Source organism: Petromyzon marinus, chromosome 18 (assembly GCF_048934315.1).
Source record: "Petromyzon marinus isolate PM22_M1 ecotype Great Lakes invasive population chromosome 18, UKy_Petmar_22M1.pri1.0, whole genome shotgun sequence".
Taxonomy (NCBI): domain Eukaryota; kingdom Metazoa; phylum Chordata; class Hyperoartia; order Petromyzontiformes; family Petromyzontidae; genus Petromyzon; species Petromyzon marinus.
In genome coordinates this window covers 14,492,787-14,516,529 of record NC_133684.1, presented here as the reverse complement: position 1 = coordinate 14,516,529, position 23,743 = coordinate 14,492,787, and the positions used below count along the sequence as shown (strand labels likewise).

At 46.7% G+C, this 23,743-nt stretch overlaps 1 protein-coding gene across 4 annotated transcripts in view; it reads left to right on the top strand.

The window, feature by feature from the left end:
• The first annotated feature begins 2,688 nt into the window (after positions 1 to 2,688).
• The window catches only part of LOC116943468 (uncharacterized), a 30,170-nt gene continuing 9,115 nt past the window's right edge, over positions 2,689 to 23,743 (top strand). For 2 of the 4 annotated variants that reach the window (XR_012942201.1, XR_012942202.1), the window contains exons 1-5: positions 2,689 to 2,987; positions 10,873 to 10,926; positions 11,455 to 11,564; positions 16,784 to 16,986; positions 22,522 to 22,601. Coding sequence is in view for 2 of the 4 variants with exons in the window: in XM_032956258.2 (XP_032812149.1) it covers positions 10,874 to 10,926; positions 11,455 to 11,564; positions 16,784 to 16,986; positions 22,522 to 22,601 (446 nt within the window). In the remaining 2 variants the exon portion in view is untranslated. The remainder of the gene's footprint in view (positions 2,988 to 10,872; positions 10,927 to 11,454; positions 11,565 to 16,783; positions 16,987 to 22,521; positions 22,602 to 23,743) is intronic. The other 2 variants (XM_032956258.2, XM_076067899.1) reach the window with 1 other exon arrangement.

Genomic DNA, 23,743 nt, shown 5'->3' with positions numbered 1-23,743 from the left:
GGAGGCCTGTGATGAGGTGCCAGGTGCGAGGAGGGAGGTGCACCGACAAATTTGGAGAAACATGTCGTTGGCGGCACTCACGAAGGAACAGAGGGACTTGTCATGGCTGGCGGTCCGGGACAAGCTGGAGACGAGGGGTTTTATGTACGGCCGCCAAATGGCACACACCCCCAAGTGCCCGAGGGGCTGCAACGGGGACGAAAGTGCAGTGCACGTGATGGTGGCATGCCCCTTTGCCCAGGTGGTGTGGAGGCGGAGCAAGCCGTTGTTCGCCCGGTTCGCACTGTCGAGGGTGACAACATGGGACATTATGTGGGGGGAACTGCGGGGTGTGGGAAGAGAGGACAGGGACCGGGCGTGGGCTATAATAGGAGCAACGAAGGAGGCCTTGTGGAAAGCGCGGAAGAAGGAGCTGGAGGGGTCCCAGATGTCCCCATTGGAGGCATGCTATGTGGCAAGGAGGTTGTTGGAGAGGGTGGTGGAGGTGGACCGGGTGAGACTGGGACACGAAGTCGCAAGGGAAAGATGGAAGTGGCCGCTACCCAGGGTGGGTTAGGGTGGCCGGGGGGGGGGGGTGCCTTTTGCTGGCGCCCGGGGGAGAGGGCGTGCGTGGTTGGAGGGGAGGCAGCCCCTACAGGCACAGATGTGGCGAGTGCTGTGTCGGGGGCGATTCCGGTCCTGCGGATGGGTCGGTGGCCGAGCGGGGCCTTCGCGGTGCGAGGGAGGGGGCGGCCCCTCGGTTTTTGCTTTGTTTTGTTTCTCCGCTAAGACACTGAATACATTTTAAAAAATCGTAATTACCAGCGAAACGTCGTATTCAAACTGTAAATGTTGTGGATTCACTCTTCAACACACCGGTGGGCTAAAGTAGTGAACTAATTGTCTTTTGTCAACGTGACACTTTATTTTGCTGATTGGCCGTGTCGGGTGGTGGAGGGTTATGACACATTTATAAATAACGCGATCTAACCCAAAACCCTTTATTATGAACACATTGATTATATTGGTAAAAAGACAAAAATAAAAATAGATTTTCTGCATCAACACAAGCACTGCTTCCCCCCTATGTTCCGTTTGGAATTGAAAAAGCTACCATACTGCCTGTACTCGATTACTGTGATATCGTGTATAAATCAGCCCCAAGTACTGTACTGAAGAAGTTTGATTCCATCTATCACTCGGCCTTAAGATTTGCATTGAACTGCCCATATAGGATTCACCACTGTGATCTCTACATTGGGTCAAACTTAATATCTCTTCATGTTCGACGGCTTGTGCACCAGATCTTATTTATTCACGATGTACTTACAAAAGAAATCCGCAGACTACCTGCTGGATCTCCAATCTGTTTCAAAGAACAAATTTTAACCTCAGGTCTTTGCTCATTTACCAGCCTCGTGACGTCATGTGGAGTCGCGGTGCGGAGATGACATGACGTCACCCCCATCCAGAGCGTCTCGCGCCGGCGACGTGGCGGCGTAGCGGTTAACGCACTGCGCTATGAACCTGGTGACCCGAGTTCGATTCCCGCTAACGCCAGTGACGATTATCTGAACCGGTCCCGGGCCTCCTCTAGGTCGACTCGGCCTCAAATGAGTACCTGGTGCGTTGTGTAAAAAACATCCCCACTGTGGAGACAAAGGCGGCCGGGCGTGGTGCTGGCCACCCAACTCCCTGGTGTGCCATGCGATCTTCATAGGTGCTCGCTAATAGCAATTTCCCCGACAGTCTGTTAGAGACTATACGGGAGATCTGTGTTGTGAAGATCTGGACACATTCCCATTTGTGAAATCCGACCCGCATGCCCAAGCAGCTTCTGTTTGACCGGATAGAGGGGGCTAGACGGGCACGACACGGGATAGAGAAGAGATGGACGATTTTGGTCCAGAAAGATGTGGAGCTGACTGGACTTGCCGATGACAAGATCGGTCTCTGTGGAGGAGGCTTGTGAAGGACCCTACTGGGGAGCTGGAGGCAGTCGCCCTCCAGACACTTACGAGAGAGCAGAGGAGCAACGCTCACAGCAATGTGCAGCAGAGTGCCGTGTGACTAAAGCGCAGAAAATTGGCACAGTGAGGAGCACAGGTGGTTCATCTGCCAGTCTCTCAAGTCAGTCAACCCATGTCACCTGGTCTTTTCCGTGACCTGCCAGTGGGCCTTCGACACTTCACGTGGCCTCAAAGTGCACCTAGCATGGCACAAGTACTATGCTGACGTCGCCACGATGGGGATATGTTAACTATCTCGCCTGGTATACAGGTGGTCGTGGGTTCGATCGCGACCCTGACGTCTGTATATTTGTATGAGTGGTTGCATTGATTTTTCTCCGGGTTTTCCAGGTTTTCCCTCAACATTTAGAAACATGCGTTTAGAGTATGTGGCTTTTATACATTTCCACATGGTAAGCCACATCGTTGAGCTATCATATGTGGCCAGGTCGCTTCTGAAAAAGAGCTACATAGCTTACAGTCCTTGATCCTGCAGTGGATTCTGCTCTTCGTTTGCACTTGATGTACCATACAGGACCCACCATTGTGACATAAACTTAAAATGCAATCTAAGATCACTTGATGCAAAAGTAAATCTACTTTGGGCCCTGTTAATCCATAAAAATAATTTTTGACAAATCTGTGTGACAATGACACTGAGTGATACTGAGTGACACAGTGCTGGAGGCCACGCCCCGCGGCGCGAGCCACGTGACCGCGCACGCGATATTGCCGCCGGAAGAGCGAGTTGGATTTATATTTGCGTGTGCGCGTGGTTTAGTCACGCGTGGAGTGTGCATGGTGTGTGCGTGGCGTGTGTGGCGTGTACTTGTCAGGGTGTGATTGTATGCCAGAGAGCATGGTTAAGTAATCCGTGGCTGATTGTCAGGGAGTGCATCTGTTGTGTTAACAATGAAAGACCTGAGGCCTTAACCTCGAGGCGACGCCTCCTCTCACGGGCCTCGTCGCAGGAACGGCGACATCAACGGAATAAAGATTGTAAGTTAATTTAATTCGCTGAGATGTAATGTTTAAAGTTAATATAAGGATTAATCTAACATAAATGCAAGGGTTTGTAACGTGGGTGTGTGTGTTTGTGTCTTTTCCTCAGTGGGGAAGGGTAGTTTAACGGCTTGCGCGTTACGAACCCGTTGAACCGAGTTCGATTTCTGCTCACGGCCACAACCAGTGACGATTATCTGAGCCGGTCCTGGGCCTCCCCGAGGTCGACTCGGCCTCAAATGAGTACCTGCTGCGGTGTGTAAACATCGCCACTAGGGAGACAAAGGCGGCCGGGCGTGGTGTTGGACACCCACCTCCTCGTGTGCCGTGCAGGCCTTGATAGGTGCTACTAGCCTGTTAAAGCTACACAGGGGATCTTGTCTTTTCCACATAGCCCGGTACATGCGCTGTGGTAACGTCACCGCCACTTAGTAGCGAACAGGGGTTGCTGTTGCGCCAGTCACCTCACTGGCGGGTTTCCCGCGACCCGCCAGTGAGCCTTCCACTCTTCACGTGGCCGCAACGTGCACCTAGCCTGGCACAAGTTCTGCAGTGACGTCACCGCCACTCAAGTGCGAATGGTGGCTGTTAGGCGGGGTGTGTAACGGGTATTAAGTGATTGTAAGTGGTGTGTGTACCTGCTATGATATGTGAGTGAAGTGACGTGGAATGTGCAAGAGGTGCGTGCGTGTGACACATGGAGAGCGTGTGGGTGAGTGATTCGTGTGTGCAGTGTGTGTATGTACGTATGTATGTTGAACTGTCGACTGCCTCAAGTGAGTACCTGCTGCGGTGTATAGTAAACATGGCCACTAGGGAGACAAAGGCGGCCGGGCGTGGTGCTGGCCACCCGCCTGCGCGTTCATAGCGGCTAACAGCACTGCCGCACAGTCTGCGTGTGGAGCAGTCATTAACTTGTATACACGACTCCTGTCACTTCCATATTCGAGACTCTTCTATAGAGTCCACTTGCAAAACCGCGCCTTCGATGGTCATGTGATTCTTCCTTGTTCAGATGATGTAGCATATCCCATTGCAGTGGCCATTGCAGTGGCCATTGCTTGCATCGAAATCCCGAAGGAGCATAGTGCAGGAGGCCAACCTTCAGTTTGAGCAAGTGAGGTGGAAATCCATAAGGGTTGAAATGGTTCATGAATTCATTGTCCACTGTATCTGAGCTTTTGTAGACTCTTCAAAAGGCGTCTTCTGGTCCAACACCAATGGAGACTAGGCTCTAAGAAAAGCTGTCTCGGGTGTGGACCAATCAAATTCAAGGACAGTGCATATTATTATCAGAGTTGTCTTTTTTGTTTGCATTTTGACTGCTTGTGTTCTGGTTATTGCAAACATGATGCCTTGAATAAAGGTGTCAGTTTTTGTGGCAGTTAAAAGGGTAAAACCTATTCCTATATCTTGTTTCTGGCAAAGGAGGTCTCATAATGATGGTGGCAAGTGTTGTCTTGTTAAACTATGCCTTTAAAACTGAAAACTACTTACCTGCAGTACCTATATTTAAATACACTAGCGAAAAAATAATTGACACCTCTCTGTCAATCATTGTGTTACTCAGTGTGGATTTGTGAACACATTTTACAAACAGTACATAAAATAGTACGCGTTTTCAATGCGCTGTTCATATTGTAACAAGCGTTTATACCAATGTTACTCTACAGGGTAGTGGGTCGCCGCTCCTCTTATCTGCATTGATACGAGCGGTATGTGGGGACTATGGCTTAACCGCAAAAAAAACTATCTGCACAGATGTATATCTGCAGATAATAGGATTGTCATCGATTGATCTTGGCTGCAGACATTGGTAGGTCACAAATAGTAATGAAGATAAGAGAGCAGTTTGACTGTATTATGCATACTCTTATGACAAATAAAGGGCTTAAGTCGTGTAGGCAGTTTGAGGAGCTTTGCATAAGACTTATGATCCTGCCCATACCCGAGCATGGAGTGCATTCACTTGTTCAGCTCTTCTGCGCATTCGTCCTCACTGCGCTTGGATGAGATGACAACAGAATGATCCGCGCCAGGTGGGTCGCGGTGTTTGTGTGAGACGGAGTCGCAAAAAAATAAGTAATTAATTAATCGTGATTTTGACTTGCATTTATTTGGGACCCCGGGGTCCCGCCATGAGGTGCGTATGTCCCCCGAGTGCAGTGCTGAACATGACATTTATTTTTTTACTGAAATTGACATTCATTTGTAGCGAGTCCAACTGAGTCGCAGACGTTATTCTTTAGAGGCAACACATTTATTATATCAACCCTTAATACGCAAAGGGGTAACTGCCCCTTTACCAGATACAGCCTAGGGTGGTGACCACCCAGCTAACTACACTATATGGAGGAGTTACAGCTACGAAGGGTCGGACCCTCACTCGGGCCCTGGCCACGTGTTGATGCCTTGTAGGACGTAGAGCTTCCAGCTTGTAGGACGTAGAGCTTCCAGCTTGTAGAACGTGGAGCTTCCAGCTTGTAGAATGCAGCGATCCCGGTCCCTCTCAGGGACCCACCTTATATCCTCCTGGGTCGGGGCTGGCTCTGCCAAGGCCCCGCCCGCCTTCTTGAGCGTTCTAGCTCCCTCTCGATCCCTCTCGAGAGCTCTCCCCGGACACGTGATCACCCTCTAGCCCCCCCACCTGGGGCCCTCTCTGTGGACACTCTGGATAACGTGTCTACGGGGTCAACCAGAGTGCCACGGCCCGGGGCAACCCTGTCCCTGGGCTGACACTCTCCTGCTCTCCCTTGTGGGAGCCCGCGCTACACACTATGCGCGGTGCCCGCGCTATCTCAGTGTTCACCAAGCCCCGCTCGGGCTGGTACTACACCCATCTACGGGGTGTACACGATGACGGTGCATCGCACGCCATGCTATAGTAAAGCCGGCATTACACAGCAGTGCTGTCCGCGACGTAGGAACATCGCACGCAACGACCCTCCCGGGCCGGCACCATACAGTGATAACCCAGATGTTACTACGCATTTTTAATGTTTCCACCTTGCCTTCTTCCTTACTGTGCTTAAATGAGTTGACCTTTTGAAAACAAAAACTCGCCAACTTTCTACAAAGTTGCACAATAGAAACATCACTGTTAAAATGTGTTCAGTCACGTTGAAAGATGGATCGTAAATGAAGTTTCTGTGTCATAAATTAATGTGTGTCACATTTGATCCGGTCTTGTAAACCGGTTTGCAAACTGGATATAATCTTTCCCAAATGTTAAATCAACATTTTTCCTGACATGTATTTTCCCAAAAATACATTAAATCAATACTTAATTGAATCGACGTGACTTTACCAAAAGAAGCAAAGAGTATAATTGAATAATCTTTCACAAATGTTACGTGCTCAAAGAATGGGCTTTTAATTGTTTTATATTCCGGACAGACAAAACAGAGTAACAAACTCAAACTTGCTCCATTATCGTAATGATAACTAAATAAACGTTCCTCTGGTCTGCCTTTAAACAGTAGTAATACCCCGGTTTACATCGGGGATGCGTTCTTGAAAGGTGCTATGACGAATATCGAAATGACATCAAAGCGATTTGCAGGGTAGGTGGAGATGAAGGTCGAGGTGACGCATACGAGAAACATACCTGTTAACCCATTATCAGAGCCTTATAAATCTCAACGTTCATCTTCTTTGGTTCTTTCGGTAAAGTCACGTAGAATGAGAATAAAATAATAAATTGATAAAATAACACAATAAAATTCTCACGACGTTTCGGCCACAACACAAGCGGCCTTCATCAGGTGAAGGGACGAGACTGTCTGGAGGACAGCGCTGGAGTGAAAAAGCCACGCTCAGATCGCGACCTTTAAGCTGTGTGAGCATTGAAATAGCTGAGTGAATAGCTTGTGACTGGTCACAGAAATGGCTATGTTAAAGTTAAAGCATACACATCCACAGAGGCACCCCGTGACAAAGGAATTAGCATAGAATTTAGCATTGAAATAGCTGAGTGATTAGCTTGTGACTGGTCACAGAAATAGCTATGTTAAAGTCAGAGCATACACATTCACAGAGGCACCTAGTACAAATCAAACAGGAGAATTTAGCATTGAAATAGCTGAGTGATTAGCTTGTGACTGGTCACAGAAATGGCTATGTTAAAGTTAAAGCATACACATCCACAGAGGCACCCCGTGACAAAGGAATTAGCATAGAATTTAGCATTGAAATAGCTGAGTGATTAGCTTGTGACTGGTCACAGAAATAGCTATGTTAAAGTCAGAGCATACACATTCACAGAGGCACCTAGTACAAATCAAACAGGAGAATTTAGCATTGAAATAACTAGCAGAATTTAGCATTGAAATAACTGAGTGATTAGCTTGTGACTGGTCAGAAATGGCTATGTTGAAGTCGAAGCCTACACATCTTAGCTATTCACAGTAACTGGGTATACACTACAATATATAATGAATACTACATAGTGAACCAATAAAAAAACAAAATATAAATTACCTCAATGTTATCAATAAACTCTATATATTCTCCAATCAGTTAAGCTACCAACAATAAGTCGTTATATATCACAATGCTATATGGCGAAAAAAATGGGTGGATTCTTACCCTCAACTTTAGCAACACGGATAGCTACGGGCCCCGTTCAGACGGACGAGTTCATCCATGGTCGGAACAGGAGGGGGAGAGAGACAGCTGCGAGGCGCTGTTATACTCCATGTTGTAAACCATACCATTAACCGTGGTGTGAGAGGTATTAAGAGTCAATGCCAGCGAAAGAGCTGCGGTCTGAAGGTCATCGTAAAATACAATTAATTAAGAACGGAAATGGTTTAAAACATCTTTCCAATGGTTACTAAGCCAAAATCCATCTTCTCGGTTGAAATTGTCTCTGTGCTTGTATATGTGAATGGCCTCATGAACGAATCTCTCATGGTAGCCGGTTGGTTTGCAAAGAACCTCCGTCTTGGAGAAGTCAAAGTCATGTGAGCCCACTGAATTATAACAGTGATCTGCCACGGCAGAGGAGTTCGTTCTACCGTGTTTCAAGTCTGCTTCATGTTCGCGGATGCGGTCCGAGATATGTCGTTTGGTTTCTCCAATGTAGCTACTACCACAGAGGCACTTTAGTTTGTAAACGCCCGGGTACTGTATGTCTGGAACAGCATCTTTTACAGATGGAACTAGATCATGGATTTTATGTACTGTGTTGAATCGGACCTGGATCTTGTGTTTATTCAGGATTTTGGAGATCTTTTTAGTGACCCCTGCAATGTAGGGTAAGGTGATGGTATTGAGTGGCTCCACAAGAGGCTCGTTCTTCATGACTGGAGTGATGGCTTTGCGGATTGTGTAGTCGGCGTAACCATTAGCCCTGAGAGCCTGGTGTACGTGCTTGAGTTCACTGGTAATGTGTTCCTGGTCGGAAATGCATTGGGCTCTATGGTATAGAGTCTTGATGAGGGAGTTCTGGTATGGATGGTGGTGGGAATCCGGTTTCAAGTAAGCATCTGTATGGGTAGCTTTCCTGTAAACAGAGTGGCTCATTGAACCATCATGTCTCCTTTTAATTAAGACATCCAAAAGGGTAGTTTGCCATCTTTTTCGACCTCCATGGTAAATCTGATGGCTGGGTGTATGGAATTGATGTGGTCGCGGAATTGGTCTAGAGCAGGCTGGCCATGTGGCCAGATGACAAAGGTGTCATCCACGTACCTCTTCCATAAGGTCGGGCGTAGAGTGGCAGTCTGGATGGCGTCAGTTTCAAATTTTTCCATGAATACGTTGGCTACAACCGGAGATAGGGGGAGCCCATTGGGGTGCCCTCAGTTTGTTTGTAGAAAGTTCCATTCCAGGTGAAGTATGTGTTGGTTAAGCAATGTCTCACCAGGGGGGGTACATCAGTATGCAGTCCTTGATGAACCAGGTCTTCAATGATAGCGATGGTGTCAGGTACCGGGACTTTGGTGAACAAGGACACCACATCAAAACTGAAAAGCAGGTCGTCTGGGGACACTAACCTCTGCTGCTGCAACTTCTCTCAATGCAAAACGAATTCTAGCTAGAACTAGCTTCGCTCTTATCTCGGAAAAAATCAGACTTGCACGCACCGAACTCGATCAGTTAGACAAGACACTCTACAAATCACACTTAACATTGACAGCAACAATGTCTACATCGGATTGGGAACATGTAGACAATATGACTACCTCTTCGGCTGCCACTATGTCGACCAAATGTAGGGACAATTTGATTTCCAAATTCAATCACCTCTCCAACAAAAAATCGGATCCACACACCGAAAACATAGACGTCAACAAAGTCGTAATTAATCGCAGTAACAGTTCCATTTCTGATGGTCTGAAATCCGTTTTAGCTAAAGGTCTAAACTTTGCTGTCACACCGAGACACATACCGGTTAATGATATCATTGCCCATGTCGACATTGCACTCAAGGGCTTGAGTCACATCTCTGCAGACGTAGCAAGATCTGAAATCACTGCAACCCTCAATTAGCTTGTGACCAGTCACAAGGTAATCACTCAGCTATTTCAATGCTAAATTCTATGCTAATTCCTTTGTCAAGGGGTGCCTCTGTGGATGTGTATGCTTTAACTTTAACATAGCCATTTCTGTGACCAGTCACAAGCTAATCACTCAGCTATTTCAATGCTAAATTCTATGCTAATTCCTTTGTCAAGGCGCTTTGTTTCTTCTCACACAGCTTAAAGGTCGCGATCTGAGCGTGGCTTTTTCACTCCAGCGCTGTCCTCCAGACAGTCTCGTCCCTTCACCTGATGAAGGCCGCTTGTGTTGTGCCGAAACGTCGTGAGAATTTTATTGTGTTATTTTATCAATTTATTATTTTATTCTCATTCTACGTGACTTTACCGAAAGAACCAAAGAAGATGAATCCTTGCAGTCACGAAAGCTTTAAATCGAAACTCAACGTTCATGCTACAAAGTTCCATCACAAAGGAGAAACACAAACAAATAGACATTTTTTTGACCGTTTTGAAACTGCTGTATGCCGTATGGACCTGAAAACTAAATTTCCCTGTATAAAATTACGGGTATAATAACAGTAGAGTCAACTTACGGTGTGAGTGGACTAATGGCCATGGGAGGTAATGACAGTGAAGTTGGTCTGCAGTACAAATGGACTGGTGGCTACGGGAATGATTCAGAATAGGAGTGGCCAGGTGACGGAAGAGGACGGTAGAGTCTGCTGGTAGAGCGAGCAGTCTAGAACCAGTGAGAAGGTTCGGTATTGGAGGCGTGGCCTCGGGACTATATAAGGGAGATGCGCTCGAGACTCGGCTGTTGCAGTGGGGTCTCCGCCTGTCCCAAGTGTGAGCACATGGCTCCTTAAATGAAGAAACCATCTCAAGACAAGTGTGTCAAAGTCATCATTACATGGGTAAACCGTATGGGTTGAGAGGTATGGAGAAAGGACGGACCATGTCAGCGACGTAAGTGTGGGGTTGAGGCGACACTAATCAGGTCGCGGTGTTAATAAAGTGACAGCGTATTTGCGAAATTACGTAAAAGGGGGAGACGTAAAACGGGGTATTGCTGTAACTTATCTGGGGTGGAGTGGTGGTGCAGTGGTGATCTTACGGTGGTCCGAACCCAGCCACTTGAGTTTCATATCCTGGCCACGGCTAATATCAATGGTGAGTAATGCCTGACGCGGCTCAACCTCCCCATTCAGCTACCTGCACTGACCAACGTGGTGAAGTATGGTCTAGAAATCCTGTGGCCGGCATGAGGATGCCATGCATGATCCCACAGTGTATGAACAAGGGATGATTTGATTTTGTGAATCTACATGAAATTGACACTTGACTGTGATGCCACTTGGCAGTGTAAGGAGCATTGCTTGTGTTGGTGCTTTGTGCAGGATGGCCATGGATGCCTATGAGTGCAGCAGAGCTGTGCATCGCCACGTCTCACGGTACGGCTCGCAGGCCTCGCTCAGCACTGCACATGCACTTGGCTCCGTTTGGTGAATGTTTTGTCTCTCTACCCAACTCCAATACCCTGATTTAAGTCTCCCCCTTTTTACATCGTTTCGCAAATACTTTGTCACTTTTTTTAAACAACTACCTGATTTGCGTCGCCTCAACCCACACGTTGCTGACAGCATCATCCTTCCTCTTTCGTATCCATCACCTTGACTTTCGCCTCCATCTGCCCTGTAAATTGCTTTGATTGACGTCGTTTCGATATGTCATCGTACCTTTCAGGAATGTATCCCCGACATAAACCGGGGTATTGCTCTCGTGCTATTGACCTTGTGCCTGACTCGCTGCCTCTCTGCGATGTAACCATTAACACTGTTTCTGTCCAGCAACTTGAGACGCCGTTGCATTTAAACACCATATGATTGCAAATGGTGCGTATGTTGATGGCGTGGGCAGGCCTTCATTCAGTAGTGGATTGACACGGCGCTCTGACTTAACGCTTTTGTCCCACACCGTAGGTTGCAGAGGGCTCCGCGGCCGTGCGCGTGGCTTTGCGGAGACTGCGACGCCATCAGTGCCAACAGCTGCACCGCCTGTGGCAGCTGCGGAGCGTGCATCCATTCGCCCGGTAACGGTTCTGCTCTCGGGAATCGAGCGCGATTCTCTATTTAAGACCGAAACAGGAGGAGGATTTCTCCACAACTCTGGCTGTCGCCTGATGATGCTGGTTGTAATTACCGGTGAAACGTCGTACTCGAATTGTAAATTTTGTTGGTTTACTCTCCAAGACACCGGTGTGCTGTACTAATAGCGAATTTGCATGTTTTGTTAACGTGACAAACCTGGTGGGTTTAACAACATTTATATTTACGTGCTCTAACCCAAAAAAAACTCTTATTATGGGTGATTCTCACGTCTTAGTGATTTTTTTCTCTGCCTCTGTCATAATTAAAAAAGCGTAATGGGTTAAATAAATAGCCGTGCGAAAATAATAGCAATTGAGACGTAGTCTAGTTCCAGATGTAATGCATCCATATATCGGTTTGACTCGTGCGGCGATCGTTATGCTCTGTGGAAATAACAAAAATAACCGCCATTCGCCACTAAGTGGCAGTGACATCACCACGGCGCTTGTGCCAGGCTATGTGCACGTTAAGGCCACGTTAAGTGTCGAACGCCTGCTGGCCGGAGGTCACGGGGCAGACCCAGGTGCCATCATTCGACTGACTAAGATGACTGGCTGATGCACCGCCTGTGCCCTCTACTGTATCAATTTGCTGTGTTTTAGCCACCCAGCGTTTCGCTCGTTGTTGTGAGCATCACTCCTCTGCCCTCTGTTGTTGCGGTAGGGCGACTGCCTTCAACTGCCCAGTAACATCCTTCACAAGCCTCCTCCATAGAGGCCGATGTTGACACCACTGGTACCAGTCATAGGCAAGTTCCTTCAGCTCCACGTCCTCCTGTACCACATCACTCCATCTCTTCTCTAGCCCGTGCCGCGCCCTCTATTCGTCCGAACAAAAGCTATTTAGGCATGCGGTGGCTGGGCATGCGGGCTACATGACCCAGCCACTGCAGCCTTGCCTGCCGGAGGAGCTCACCGATGAAACTTTGTCCAGATCTTTCAAATATTTGTGAGCTTCTCACACAATTCTGCCTGGTTAAACCCAGGATGGATCGTAGGCAGGCCAGCCTAAATGTTTTTCACCGGCGATGATGTTCCATTAGGGGGGTCCACGTTTCGCAAGCATAGAGAAGGGAGGACATGACCATGGACGAGAAGACCCGAAGCTTAGTGTTGAGAGACAGACCAGATAGCTTCCACACAACGTTACGCGGCCGATGAAAAGATAATGCTGCTCGGCTGATTCGAAGTGAGACCTCTGCTGTCAAACCGGAGCCAGTCATGAGCACACTGCCCAGGTATGGAAAACTCTCTATTCTCTCCACAACTGCCCCATCACCAATCGGGGATTGTGGGGGCGGAGTGTCTGACAGTACAAAATACCCAGGCAGGTGCTTAGTTTTGGTGGGGCTGATGGTAAGGCCCCACCTCTTAGTGGCATGCTCCAGATTCAGCAGCAGCACCCCCAACTCCTCCTCTGAGTGAGCAGCAGTCACCATCATCGGCATACATAAAATGGTTGACCAATAGGGAGCCATCGTTTGACCGCACCCGGGCATCGATTAGCCTCCCATTGTATCTGTACCAGATGGAAATTCCTCCGGTACAGCCATCGAAGACTTCACGAACTACGTGGTCAAAAGGTAATGGCTCCGACTCCCGGCCAAGTAATTTTACCATTGGCTTGCTCACCATCATGAAGGTCCTTAATGATTGTGAGCAGAGAGTCGGGGACTCCGAAAGCACGAAGAACAACCCAGAGCCCAGGCCTACTGATGGTATCATAGGACTTGACCTGGTCAATAAAGCAAAGATGTAGGTCCTGTTGGAATTCCTTACACCTCTGCTGTAGCAGACGGACATAAAATTTGGCATCTGTGCAGGACCGCCCTTTCCTGAAATCACATTGGGGCTCCGCAAGCTTCTCTTCAGCATGCCTGGCAAGGTGATGTTGAATGATCCTTGCCAGGACCTTTCCCGACACACTGAGGAGGGAGATGCCCCGGTAGTTGTTACAGTCTGTGTGGTCCCCCTTCTTAAAGAGAGGGACCACCAGGGCATCCTTCCAATCCTGCGGAACCCGTCTCCAGACTGAGGTCCAGACTGTTATTATGATGTCATGTAGGGAAGTCTACGCACAAATGCCATCCTCCCTCAGCTTTTCGATTGGGAGATCATCTCTGCCCGGTGCTTTTCCTGGTTTCAGACTCTGGATCACCTTCTGTACTTCCTCAAAAGATGCAACCTCAACCAGCCACTCACAGGAGGTGAATACTTCCAATATTCATCTTCTTTGGTTCTTTCGGTAAAGTCACGTAGAATGAAAATATTATTGTGAGAATATTATTGTGTTATTTTATTTTATCAATGTATTATTTTATTCTCATTCTACGTGACTTTACCGAAAGAACCAAAGAAGATGAATCATTGCAGTCACGAAAGCTTTAAATCGAAACTTCCAATATTGTAGGCACCGTAGCCTCAGCAGGGTCATCCCCACTTTTCCCAAAGATGTTTTCCAGGCTGAGGGATTTCCCCTCCCGCAAGACCTCACAGAAATGCTCAGAAAATCTGCAATCCTGTTCCTGGGGGTTGGGGATCGGATCACCTTTTTTCCATGGTGATAGATGTGGCGCTGCTCTGCAGCAGGGCGGGTGTGACATTGCTGCCCCCTGTTGTATGTGTAGTGACATAGAAACAGTCACATCGCAGCATAGCGCTGGCTGCTGGCAGGGAAGGGGATCTGTAGTTCACAGCAGCCCTGACTGACAGCAGGCCACGTGATAGACCGGAGATTGATCTAGGGGAAAGGTTATGGAAGGGTCACATCGAGAACCCGCTGGAAGGTTCCAGAAGGGGGCGTGGCTCGGGGCGGAGCCAGGCCACGCTGACAGTATAAGAGGGGCCCTGGGAGGGGACCCTCGGGGCTGTCGTATGGAGTGGGATCCCGTCGTGCTGCTGGAGTTTAAACCGTCATCTCCGTCTTCACCATCTCGGCGTCGCCAGTCAGGTAGTCTACCAGCTGTCCTAACTGGGAACTGTAGTTACTAAGTGTTACTGTCAGGCCGTGTTAATAAACCAGAGTTCCTCCTACTCTTAGTGTCTCTGAGTCAGTCACTACATATGGACCAGAGCTCAATTGCAGGCATCTCAGAAGTAGTTATATAAGATCTGCTGCTTTGGGCTGTTCTCTGATGGGGTGATGCACTTCTCTGCAAGAGATGCAAATTGAGTCTGTCTTGTGACACGACGACACCGGTAGCGCTCGGGATCACTGGGAGGAAGAGACAGAGACGTGCGATGGTGTCGCAGAACGTGCGCCATGGTTGCGAGATCATACGACCTCGCTTGGTATGCAGGAGGTCGTGGGTTTGATTCCGACCCTGACACCTGCTGTTTATTTGGAGTTTGCATGTTCTCCCCGTGGTCGTGTGGATTTTTTTCCTGGTCCTCCAGTTTTTCCCTCCACATTTAGAAACATGCGTTTAGAGCAGCGGTTCTTAACCTTTACTGCAACCTTGCACCCCTTTGGTTCTGAATCGAATTTTTTTAAAGATAATGTTAATACATATATAGGTTTGATGAAAGAAAGTAGTTGGGCTTATGTGGCCGTGCTTAATTTGTGTTTCGATGATTACCTTCTAAAAAAATCTGGCATGTCTCGCACCCCCAGAAAGGGTATCTCACACCCCCTGGTGGTACGTGCACCCAGGATAAGAACCACTGGTTTAGAGTATTTGGCTGCTATACATTTCCATGTGATAAACCACTTCATTGAGCTATCATTTGTAGCCAGGTCACTTCTGAAAAAGAGCTACGTAGCTCAGTTAAATAGTTAATAGTGCGGTGGCTTTGTCTTGTGCATCTTCCTGGCTGTATAATTCTGGGGACACTTGCCTGGTGAGGTGACTCCACGTGGTGGTTCTGTGGTGTGTACAATATTCCAGAGCTGGTTGGCAAAATGTTTCATACATGTGGTTTGCTTCTTCATATTCGCCTCTTGTTGCTGGAGTATTAACTTGGAAGTCTGTAATTTATAGCGGTGCGGTCGTCTTGATGTTACCTGCACACTTCCATCTACGGAAGACTTGAAGCCTAAGAATACCAACTGCTTCATAATCACCATCAACTCTCCCTCTAAACTAGCAGAGGTTGACTGAAAATGTCCCGAATACGATTGCACGAGCCTTTGGGTGCAAGCGTTCCACACAGATGCAGTGTTACATCAGTGTAGCGTGGTGCACCTTTGGTAGCGCGATTGTAATAACTCTGCATTGCTCTAATGGTGAAAACGTGTTCCTAGTTTGGTTGTTGCTCCACGTGCAGATTAGTTGCTGCTCCTAGTGTGCAGGTACACTTCTGTACTCCCCCCCATCTCTCAGTGTAAGTTGACAGATGTGGGCATACCTCAATATACGTTTGGGTTGTGTTCCTGAAAACCTGAATGTAAAGGGAAAAATTGTAAATGGAAACATTTTTTCCCATAAAATTCCATTTTATAAACTAAACAAAAATGTAATAATTTTATAAGGTAAGGCTTTTTTTCAGAAGCGACTTGGCCACAAATGATAGCTCAACGGTAAGTGGCTTATCACGTGGATATTTCTAGCAGCCGAATACACTAAACACATGTTGATTCTAAATGTGGAGGGAAAAACTAGAGGACCTGGAGAAAATGGACGCGACCACAGGGAGAACATGGAAACTTAAGTTATACAAGTGTCACGGTCAGGATCGAACCCACGACCTGTGTACCTCCTGAGAGAGTTAATATCTCGCCACTGGGGTGGGTGTGTGAGGTGATGCTGTGGCGAGGAGTGGAGGGGCGACTGGGAAATGTGAGGGAGGGGCAGTAGGAGGGTCTGCCTCCCCTGCGGGTCATCGGACATAATAACGAAATAAACAATACGTACACCGACAAAAAAGTGTTCATTTTCAATTAATGTATTAACGAATCATTTTAAATGGCATTGACCTATATCGGGCTTGTTTCCTACACTTTGTTTTGCCACTCCTTTGCCAGTCTCGATGACCGGCCATCTTCCCTGCCAAGGACATGTCCTGCCTCAGCCCGCTCTTCTTAGCATGCGTTCCTCTGTCCGTCTCTCGGTGTAATTCCAAGCGTGCCCCCTCTCCCACTCCAGAAACGACAGAGAGGAGTGAGAGAGAAGAATGAGAAACAGGACCGTAACTTGCGCACTCTTTGTGTTGCCTTCACTTAGGCCCGAGTGTTTCTGAAGCTTCCACGACCTTATCCAGCTCAGCAGCTAAGGGTGCTCATCTCCTCACGTTACTGGAGACGTTCATGCAGAGTGAAAGCTCAGCTCGGAGTCAATGTGGGGCCAATACTGACGATGTCAGTGTGAGTGGAGCTCGGCAAAATGCCTCAATCACTGAAGACGACTTCTTCGATTCAAGTGATGTTGTGAGTATAATGGTGACGTTAGCGATGCCTTGAGTCATAATACTACCGATGCTTCACAGCCCTTGACATTTTGCAGCTGTTAAGGACCTCCGTGTGATATGTCTGTTGTGGGGGTTATTTGGTTGCTTCTTCCCCTCGTTCAGTGTGGGTTGGTGAAGTGGAGGCACAGGACCTTTTCAGATCTTGTTTTGCCACTGATCTTAGCCGTGACCTGGAAGCTCACTCACGTCTCCGGGTTCAGAGTGCAGTCCACCTAGTATGCTGCTTCTCCCACCCGTGCACTTTTTCTTGACATGAATACCAAGTCTTCTTTGGTTCTTTCGGTAAAGTCACGTAGAATGAGAAAACAATAACACAATAAAATTATCACGACGTTTCGGCCACAACGCAAGCGGCCGTCTTCAGGTGAAAGAAACAGACCTGTCGGGACGACAAAGCTTCAATGAACGATGTTAGGATTCGTAGCAACTTTTAAGCTGGTTGGGAGAAGTGAGGCACCTTGACAAAGGGGTTTATATATCAAATAGCTGAGGGATTAGCTTGTGACTGGTCACAGAAATGGTTATGTTAAAGTCAAAACCTACACATCCACAGAGGCAACTAGTAATTTAGCATTGAAATAGCTAAGGGAATAGCTTGTGCAAATTGCTGAGGGATTAGCTTGTGACTGGTCGCAGAAATGGCTATGTTAAAGTCAAAACCTACACATCCACAGAGGCAACTAGTAGTTTAGCATTGAAATAGCTAAGGGATTAGCTTGTGACTGGTCACAGAAATAGATGTTAAAGTAAAGGCCTACACATCCACAGAGCTTCAATGAACGCTGTTCAGATTCGTAGCGACTTTAAGCTGGTTGGGAGAAGTGAGGCCCTTGACAAAAGGGGGTTTGCATATAAAATAGCTGAGGGATTAGCTTGTGACTGGTCGCGGAAATGGCTATGTTAAAGTCAAAACCTACACATCCACAGAGGCAACTAGTAGTTTAGCATTGAAATAGCTAAGGGATTAGCTTGTGACTGGTCACAGAAATAGATGTTAAAGTCAAAGCCTACACATCCACAGAGGCACCTCGTACATGGACGCCAAAGGGGGGCTGCAACAACTCAACTGTCATACAGTAAACCGATGTGAAAAACCTAATTCTAAATTACATCAATATAATAATGTACTCAATATATTCTTCAATAAGCTGAGATATTAACATTAACTGGGTATACACTACACTATATAATGAATACAATATAGTAAACCAATAAACTAAAATATAAACAACCTCAATGTTTTATCACAATGTTATATGGTGAAAAAACAGGTGGATTCTTACCTTCCACTTCAGCACCACGGACAGCTACGAGCCCCGCTCAGACGGACGAGTCCATCCATGGTCGGAGCGGAGGAGGAAGGAGGGGAGAAACAGCTGCGAGGTGCTGTTATACTCCATGTTATAAACCATACCATTTAACCGTGGTGTGAGAGGTATTAAGAGTCAGTGCCAGCGAAAGAGCTGCAGTCTGAAGTTCCTCGGAAAATACAATTAATTAAGAACCGAAATGGTTTAAAACGTCTTTCCAATAGTTACTAAGCCAGAATCCATTTTCTCGGTTGAAATTGTCTCTGTGTTTGTATATGTGGATGGCCTCATGAACGAATCTCTCATAGTAGCCGGTTGGTTTGCAAAGAACCTCTGTCTTGGAGAAGTCAATGTCATGTGAGCCCACTGAATTATAACAGTGATCTGCCACGGCAGAGGAGTTCGTTCTGCCGTGTTTCAAGTCTGCTTTATGTTCGCGGATGCGGTCCGAGATGTGTCGTTTGGTTTCTCCAATGTAGCTACTACCACAGAGGCACTTTAGTTTATAAACGCCCGGGTACTGTATGTCTGGAACAGCATCTTTTACAGATGGAACCAGATCACGGATTTTATGTACTGTGTTGAATCGGACCTGGATCTTGTGTTTATTCAGGATTTTGGAGATCTCTTTTGTGACCCCTGCAATGTAGGGTAAGGTGATGGTTTTGAGTGGCTCCACAAGAGGATCCTTCCTCCTGACTGGAGTGATGGCTTTGCGGATTGTGTAGTCGGAGTAACCATTAGCTCTGAGAGCCTGGTGTACGTGCTTGAGTTCACTGGTAATGTGTTCCTGGTCGGAAATGCATTGGGCTCTATGGTATAGAGTCTTGATGAGGGAATTATTCTGGGATGGATGGTGGTGGGAATCCGGTTTCAAGTAAGCATCTGTATGGGTAGCTTTCCTGTAGACAGAGTGGCTCATTGAACCATCAGGTCTCCTTTTAATTAAGACATCCAAAAAGGGTAGTTTGCCATCTTTTTCGACCTCCATGGTAAATCTGATGGCTGGGTGTATGGAATTGATGTGGTCGCAGAATTGGTCTAGAGCAGGCTGGCCATGTGGCCAGATGACAAAAGTGTCATCCACATACCTCTTCCATAAGGTCGGGCGTAGAGTGGCAGTCTGGATGGCGTCAGTTTCAAATTTTTCCATGAATACGTTGGCTACAACCGGAGATAGGGGGGAGCCCATTGGGGTGCCCTCAGTTTGTTTGTAGAAAGTTCCATTCCAGGTGAAGTATGTGTTGGTTAAGCAATGTCTCACCAGGGGGGGGGTACATCAGTGTGCAGTCCTTGATGAACCAGGTCTTCAATGATAGCGATGGTGTCAGGTACCGGAACTTTGGTGAATAAGGAAACTACATCAAAACTGACAAGCAGGTCGTCTGGGGACAGGGAAATGCCTTTGATTGTCGATACTAGGTGAGTGGAATTTAGTACCGCAGAGGTGGACCGCAGCTCTTTCGCTGGCACTGACTCTTAATACCTCTCACACCACGGTTAATGGTATGGTTTATAACATGGAGTATAACAGCGCCTCGCAGCTGTTTCTCCCCTCCTTCCTCCTCCGCTCCGACCATGGATGGACTCGTCCGTCTGAACGGGGCTTGTAGCTGTCCGTGGTGCTGAAGTGGAAGGTAAGAATCCACCCGTTTTTTCACCATATAACATTGTGATATAACATTGAGGTTGTTTATATTTTAGTTTTTATTGGTTTACTATATGGTATTCATTATATAGTGTAGTGTATATCCAGTTAATGTTAATAGCTCAGCTTATTGAAGAATATATTGAGTACATTTATTATATTGATGTAATTTAGAATAAGGTTTTTCACATTGGTTTACTGTATGACAGTTGAGTTGTTGCAGCCCCCCTTTGGCGTCCATGTACGAGGTGCCTCTGTGGATGTGTAGGCTTTGACTTTAACATCTTTCTGTGACCAGTCACAAGCTAATCCCTTAGCTATTTCATTGCTAAATTACTAGTTGCCTCTGTGGATGTGTAGGTTTTGACTTTAACATAGCCATTTCCGTGACCAGTCACAAGCTAATCCCTCAGCTATTTGATATGTAAACCCCCTTTGTCAAGGTGCCTCACTTCTCCCAACCAGCTTAAAGTCGCTACGAATCTTAACAGCGTTCATTGAAGCTCTGTGGATGTGTAGGCCTTCACTTTAACATCTATTTCTGTGACCAGTCACAAGCTAATCCTCCCTTAGCTATTTCAATGCTAAATTACTAGTTGTCTCTGTGGATGTGTAGGTTTTGACTTTAACATAGCCATTTCCGTGACCAGTCACAAGCTAATCCCTCAGCTATTTGATATGCAAACCCCCTTTTGTCAAGGGCCTCACTTCTCCCAACCAGCTTAAAGTCGCTACGAATCTTAACAGTGTTCATTGAAGCTCTATGGATGTGTAGGCCTTTACTTTAACATTTATTTCTGTGACCAGTCAAAAGCTAATCCTCCCTTAGCTATTTCAATGCTAAATTACTAGTTGCCTCTGTGGATGTGTAGGTTTTGACTTTAACATAGCCATTTCCATGACCAGTCACAAGCTAATCCCTCAGCTATTTGATATGTAAACCCCCTTTGTCAAGGTGCCTCACTTCTCCCAACCAGCTTAAAGTCGCTACGAATCTTAACAGCGTTCATTGAAGCTCTGTGGATGTGTAGGCCTTCACTTTAACATCTATTTCTGTGACCAGTCACAAGCTAATCCTCCCTTAGCTGTTTCAATGCTAAATTACTAGTTGTCTCTGTGGATGTGTAGGTTTTGACTTTAACATAGCCATTTCTGCGACCAGTCACAAGCTAATCCCTCAGCAATTTGCACAAGCTAATCCCTTAGCTATTTCAATGCTAAATTACTTGTTGCCTCTGTGGATGTGTAGGTTTTGACTTTAACATAGCCATTTCTGTGACCAGTCACAAGCTAATCCCTCAGCTATTTGATATGTAAACCCCTTTGTCAAGGTGCCTCACTTCTCCCAACCAGCTTAAAAGTCGCTACGAATCCTAACATCGTTCATTGAAACTCTGTCGTCCCGACAGGTCTGTTCCTTTCACCTGAAGACGGCCGCTTGCATTGTGGCCGAAACATCGTGAGAATTTTATTGTGTTATTTTTTTTCTCATTCTACGTGACTTTACCGAAAGAACCAAAGAAGATGAATACTTGCAATCACGAAAGCTTTAAATCGAAATGAATACCAAGTCATTGACAGTCCTTGGTCAATTCCTTGCTGAATGAAAACCAGCTTGTGCAGGATGGTAGAGGAGAGATCCATGACCAATTTTGGATGTTGCTTATCACATGTTATAGTGCAGCGCATGGTCTGGTATTTAGATGCTTTTAGACAATGTATTTGTGTTTCGCGAATTGTTTCTCAGTGCTGGTAGCAGCTTAAGTTAAAAACAAACACGTATTCATTAGGGCTTGCTTGCTTTGGACTGGGTAGAAATTTTGTCTCTAATCTTATATGTGTGCGGAGAGTGATGGTGCAGTGGTTAGCACAGTGTGGTTTGCATTTTTTTGAGAGCTTGGATGACTCAATCTCTGCTGAGTCGAATGCATATTCATTGTCGACAAAGGCCAGGCGCCATTGTAATCAGAATTCATTGGTCACTTCCAGACAGATTTATAGTGCGTGTGATTGATGGTAAGTCTTTTTTAAACTCTGTCTGCTCCCGTCTAATTTGTTATTATGTTCCCAGTGATCTTCATGAGTAAATTATATCTGTGCGATGAGTGCTTCATGGGTGTGCAGTTATTCAAGTTTGTTTTATCTCCATTTTGAATAGAAGGATTGACCTAAGCATTGATCCAAGTTTCGATTTAAAGCTTTCGTGACTGCAAGGATTCATCTTCTTTGGTTCTTTCGGTAAAGTCACGTAGAATGAGAATAGGTAGGACAGCGCTGTCCTACCAGACAGTCTCGTCCCTTCACCTGATGAAGGCCGCTTGTGTTGTGGCCGAAACGTCGTGAGAATATTATTGTGTTATTTTGTCAATTTATTATTTTATTCTCATTCTACGTGACTTTACCGAAAGAACCAAAGAACATTGCTCCAAGGTTGCGTGTTTGACTCGTTTATAGTGATGGAGTCAGTCACTTATGAGCCACAGTGTTATCATCTCTTCATCTGGATTTGTCAATGGAAGTGACTCTGTCTCCGCAGGCATCTGATCTTTACATCACCTGGCAATGCCTGATAACATCTCTCAGAAGAAACAAAAAATTCATGATCATCAATAAGAGGTACCATTTCTATTGCAATCTCAGCAATAAAATGCAAGCTTTATCTCGTATTCTCCATGCTTAATTCACTCTACTCCCCTCTGCCACATCTCATCTCTCTCCTCTGCTTCACTTTCTCTCGTCTACAGCAACCAATGCTTCCTGTCAGAACCTTCATTCAAATGTTGCTCAATCGGGGTTGCCCCCTTCTCTGCTGCTGCCCCTATAGTCTGGAGCTATTGTCAACAGCCCATCCCCAATACTGAGAACCATCACCTGCTCCAAGTCCAGGCTCTCAGTACTCCACTTCCCTTGCACCTGTGACTGTCTCTGCTGGTGAATTGTATTAATTTACTCTTCTCCCATGAGCTCTGAGCAATGATTACAGTGCTGTAAACATTCTCAATCCCCATTTTTACCTCCCTGGATGCGCGCGTTCCCTGATGTCCTTACAGCGTCTTGTGGGGAGCGGTTATGCAACAGTTAGTGCGCTTCGCTAGGAGCCACGTGACCCAAGTTCGATTCCCGCTCACGGCCACCAACACCAGTGACTATTGTCTGAACCGGTCCTGGGCCTCCCCTAGGTCGACTCAGCCTCAAATTAGTACCTCGTGTGGTGTGTAAACATCATGACTGGGGAGACAAAGGCGGCTGGGCGTGGTGTTGACCTCCCACCTCGTGCGTCGTGCCGGCCTAACTAGGTGCCTGCACCTCTCATCACGGTTGGCTATGTACGTTGCGAAAGAACTTCAACATACATACGTACATACTTGCTTCAACAGTCTGAAGGGTATACTGGGGTTTTCTTTGTCGTATGCAGCGTCTTGGAGTGCGGTCACGTGTGTTCCCTTCACAGATCCAGAGTGAGTTGTGTTTGCTTTGTATCAATGGGATTCACGAACCTCTGTGTTCCAGTCATCGTATTAAATGGATTGACGCCTCTCCCCCTGTTAACGTGCGTTCATGATCAGCGGCTCGGGGGGATGGTGGCACGACACTTGGTGCATGGCGCTGTGAACCCGGTAACCCAAATTTGATTCCCGGCCAAGGTGAATCGACAACATCGAGACGATAGTTTAATTCGTCCCAAACGCCTCTCAAAGTGTATTCTTCCACTGAAGTCTCCGCTGCCGTGATTCTGTTTTTGAGGTCATCCAGATTAG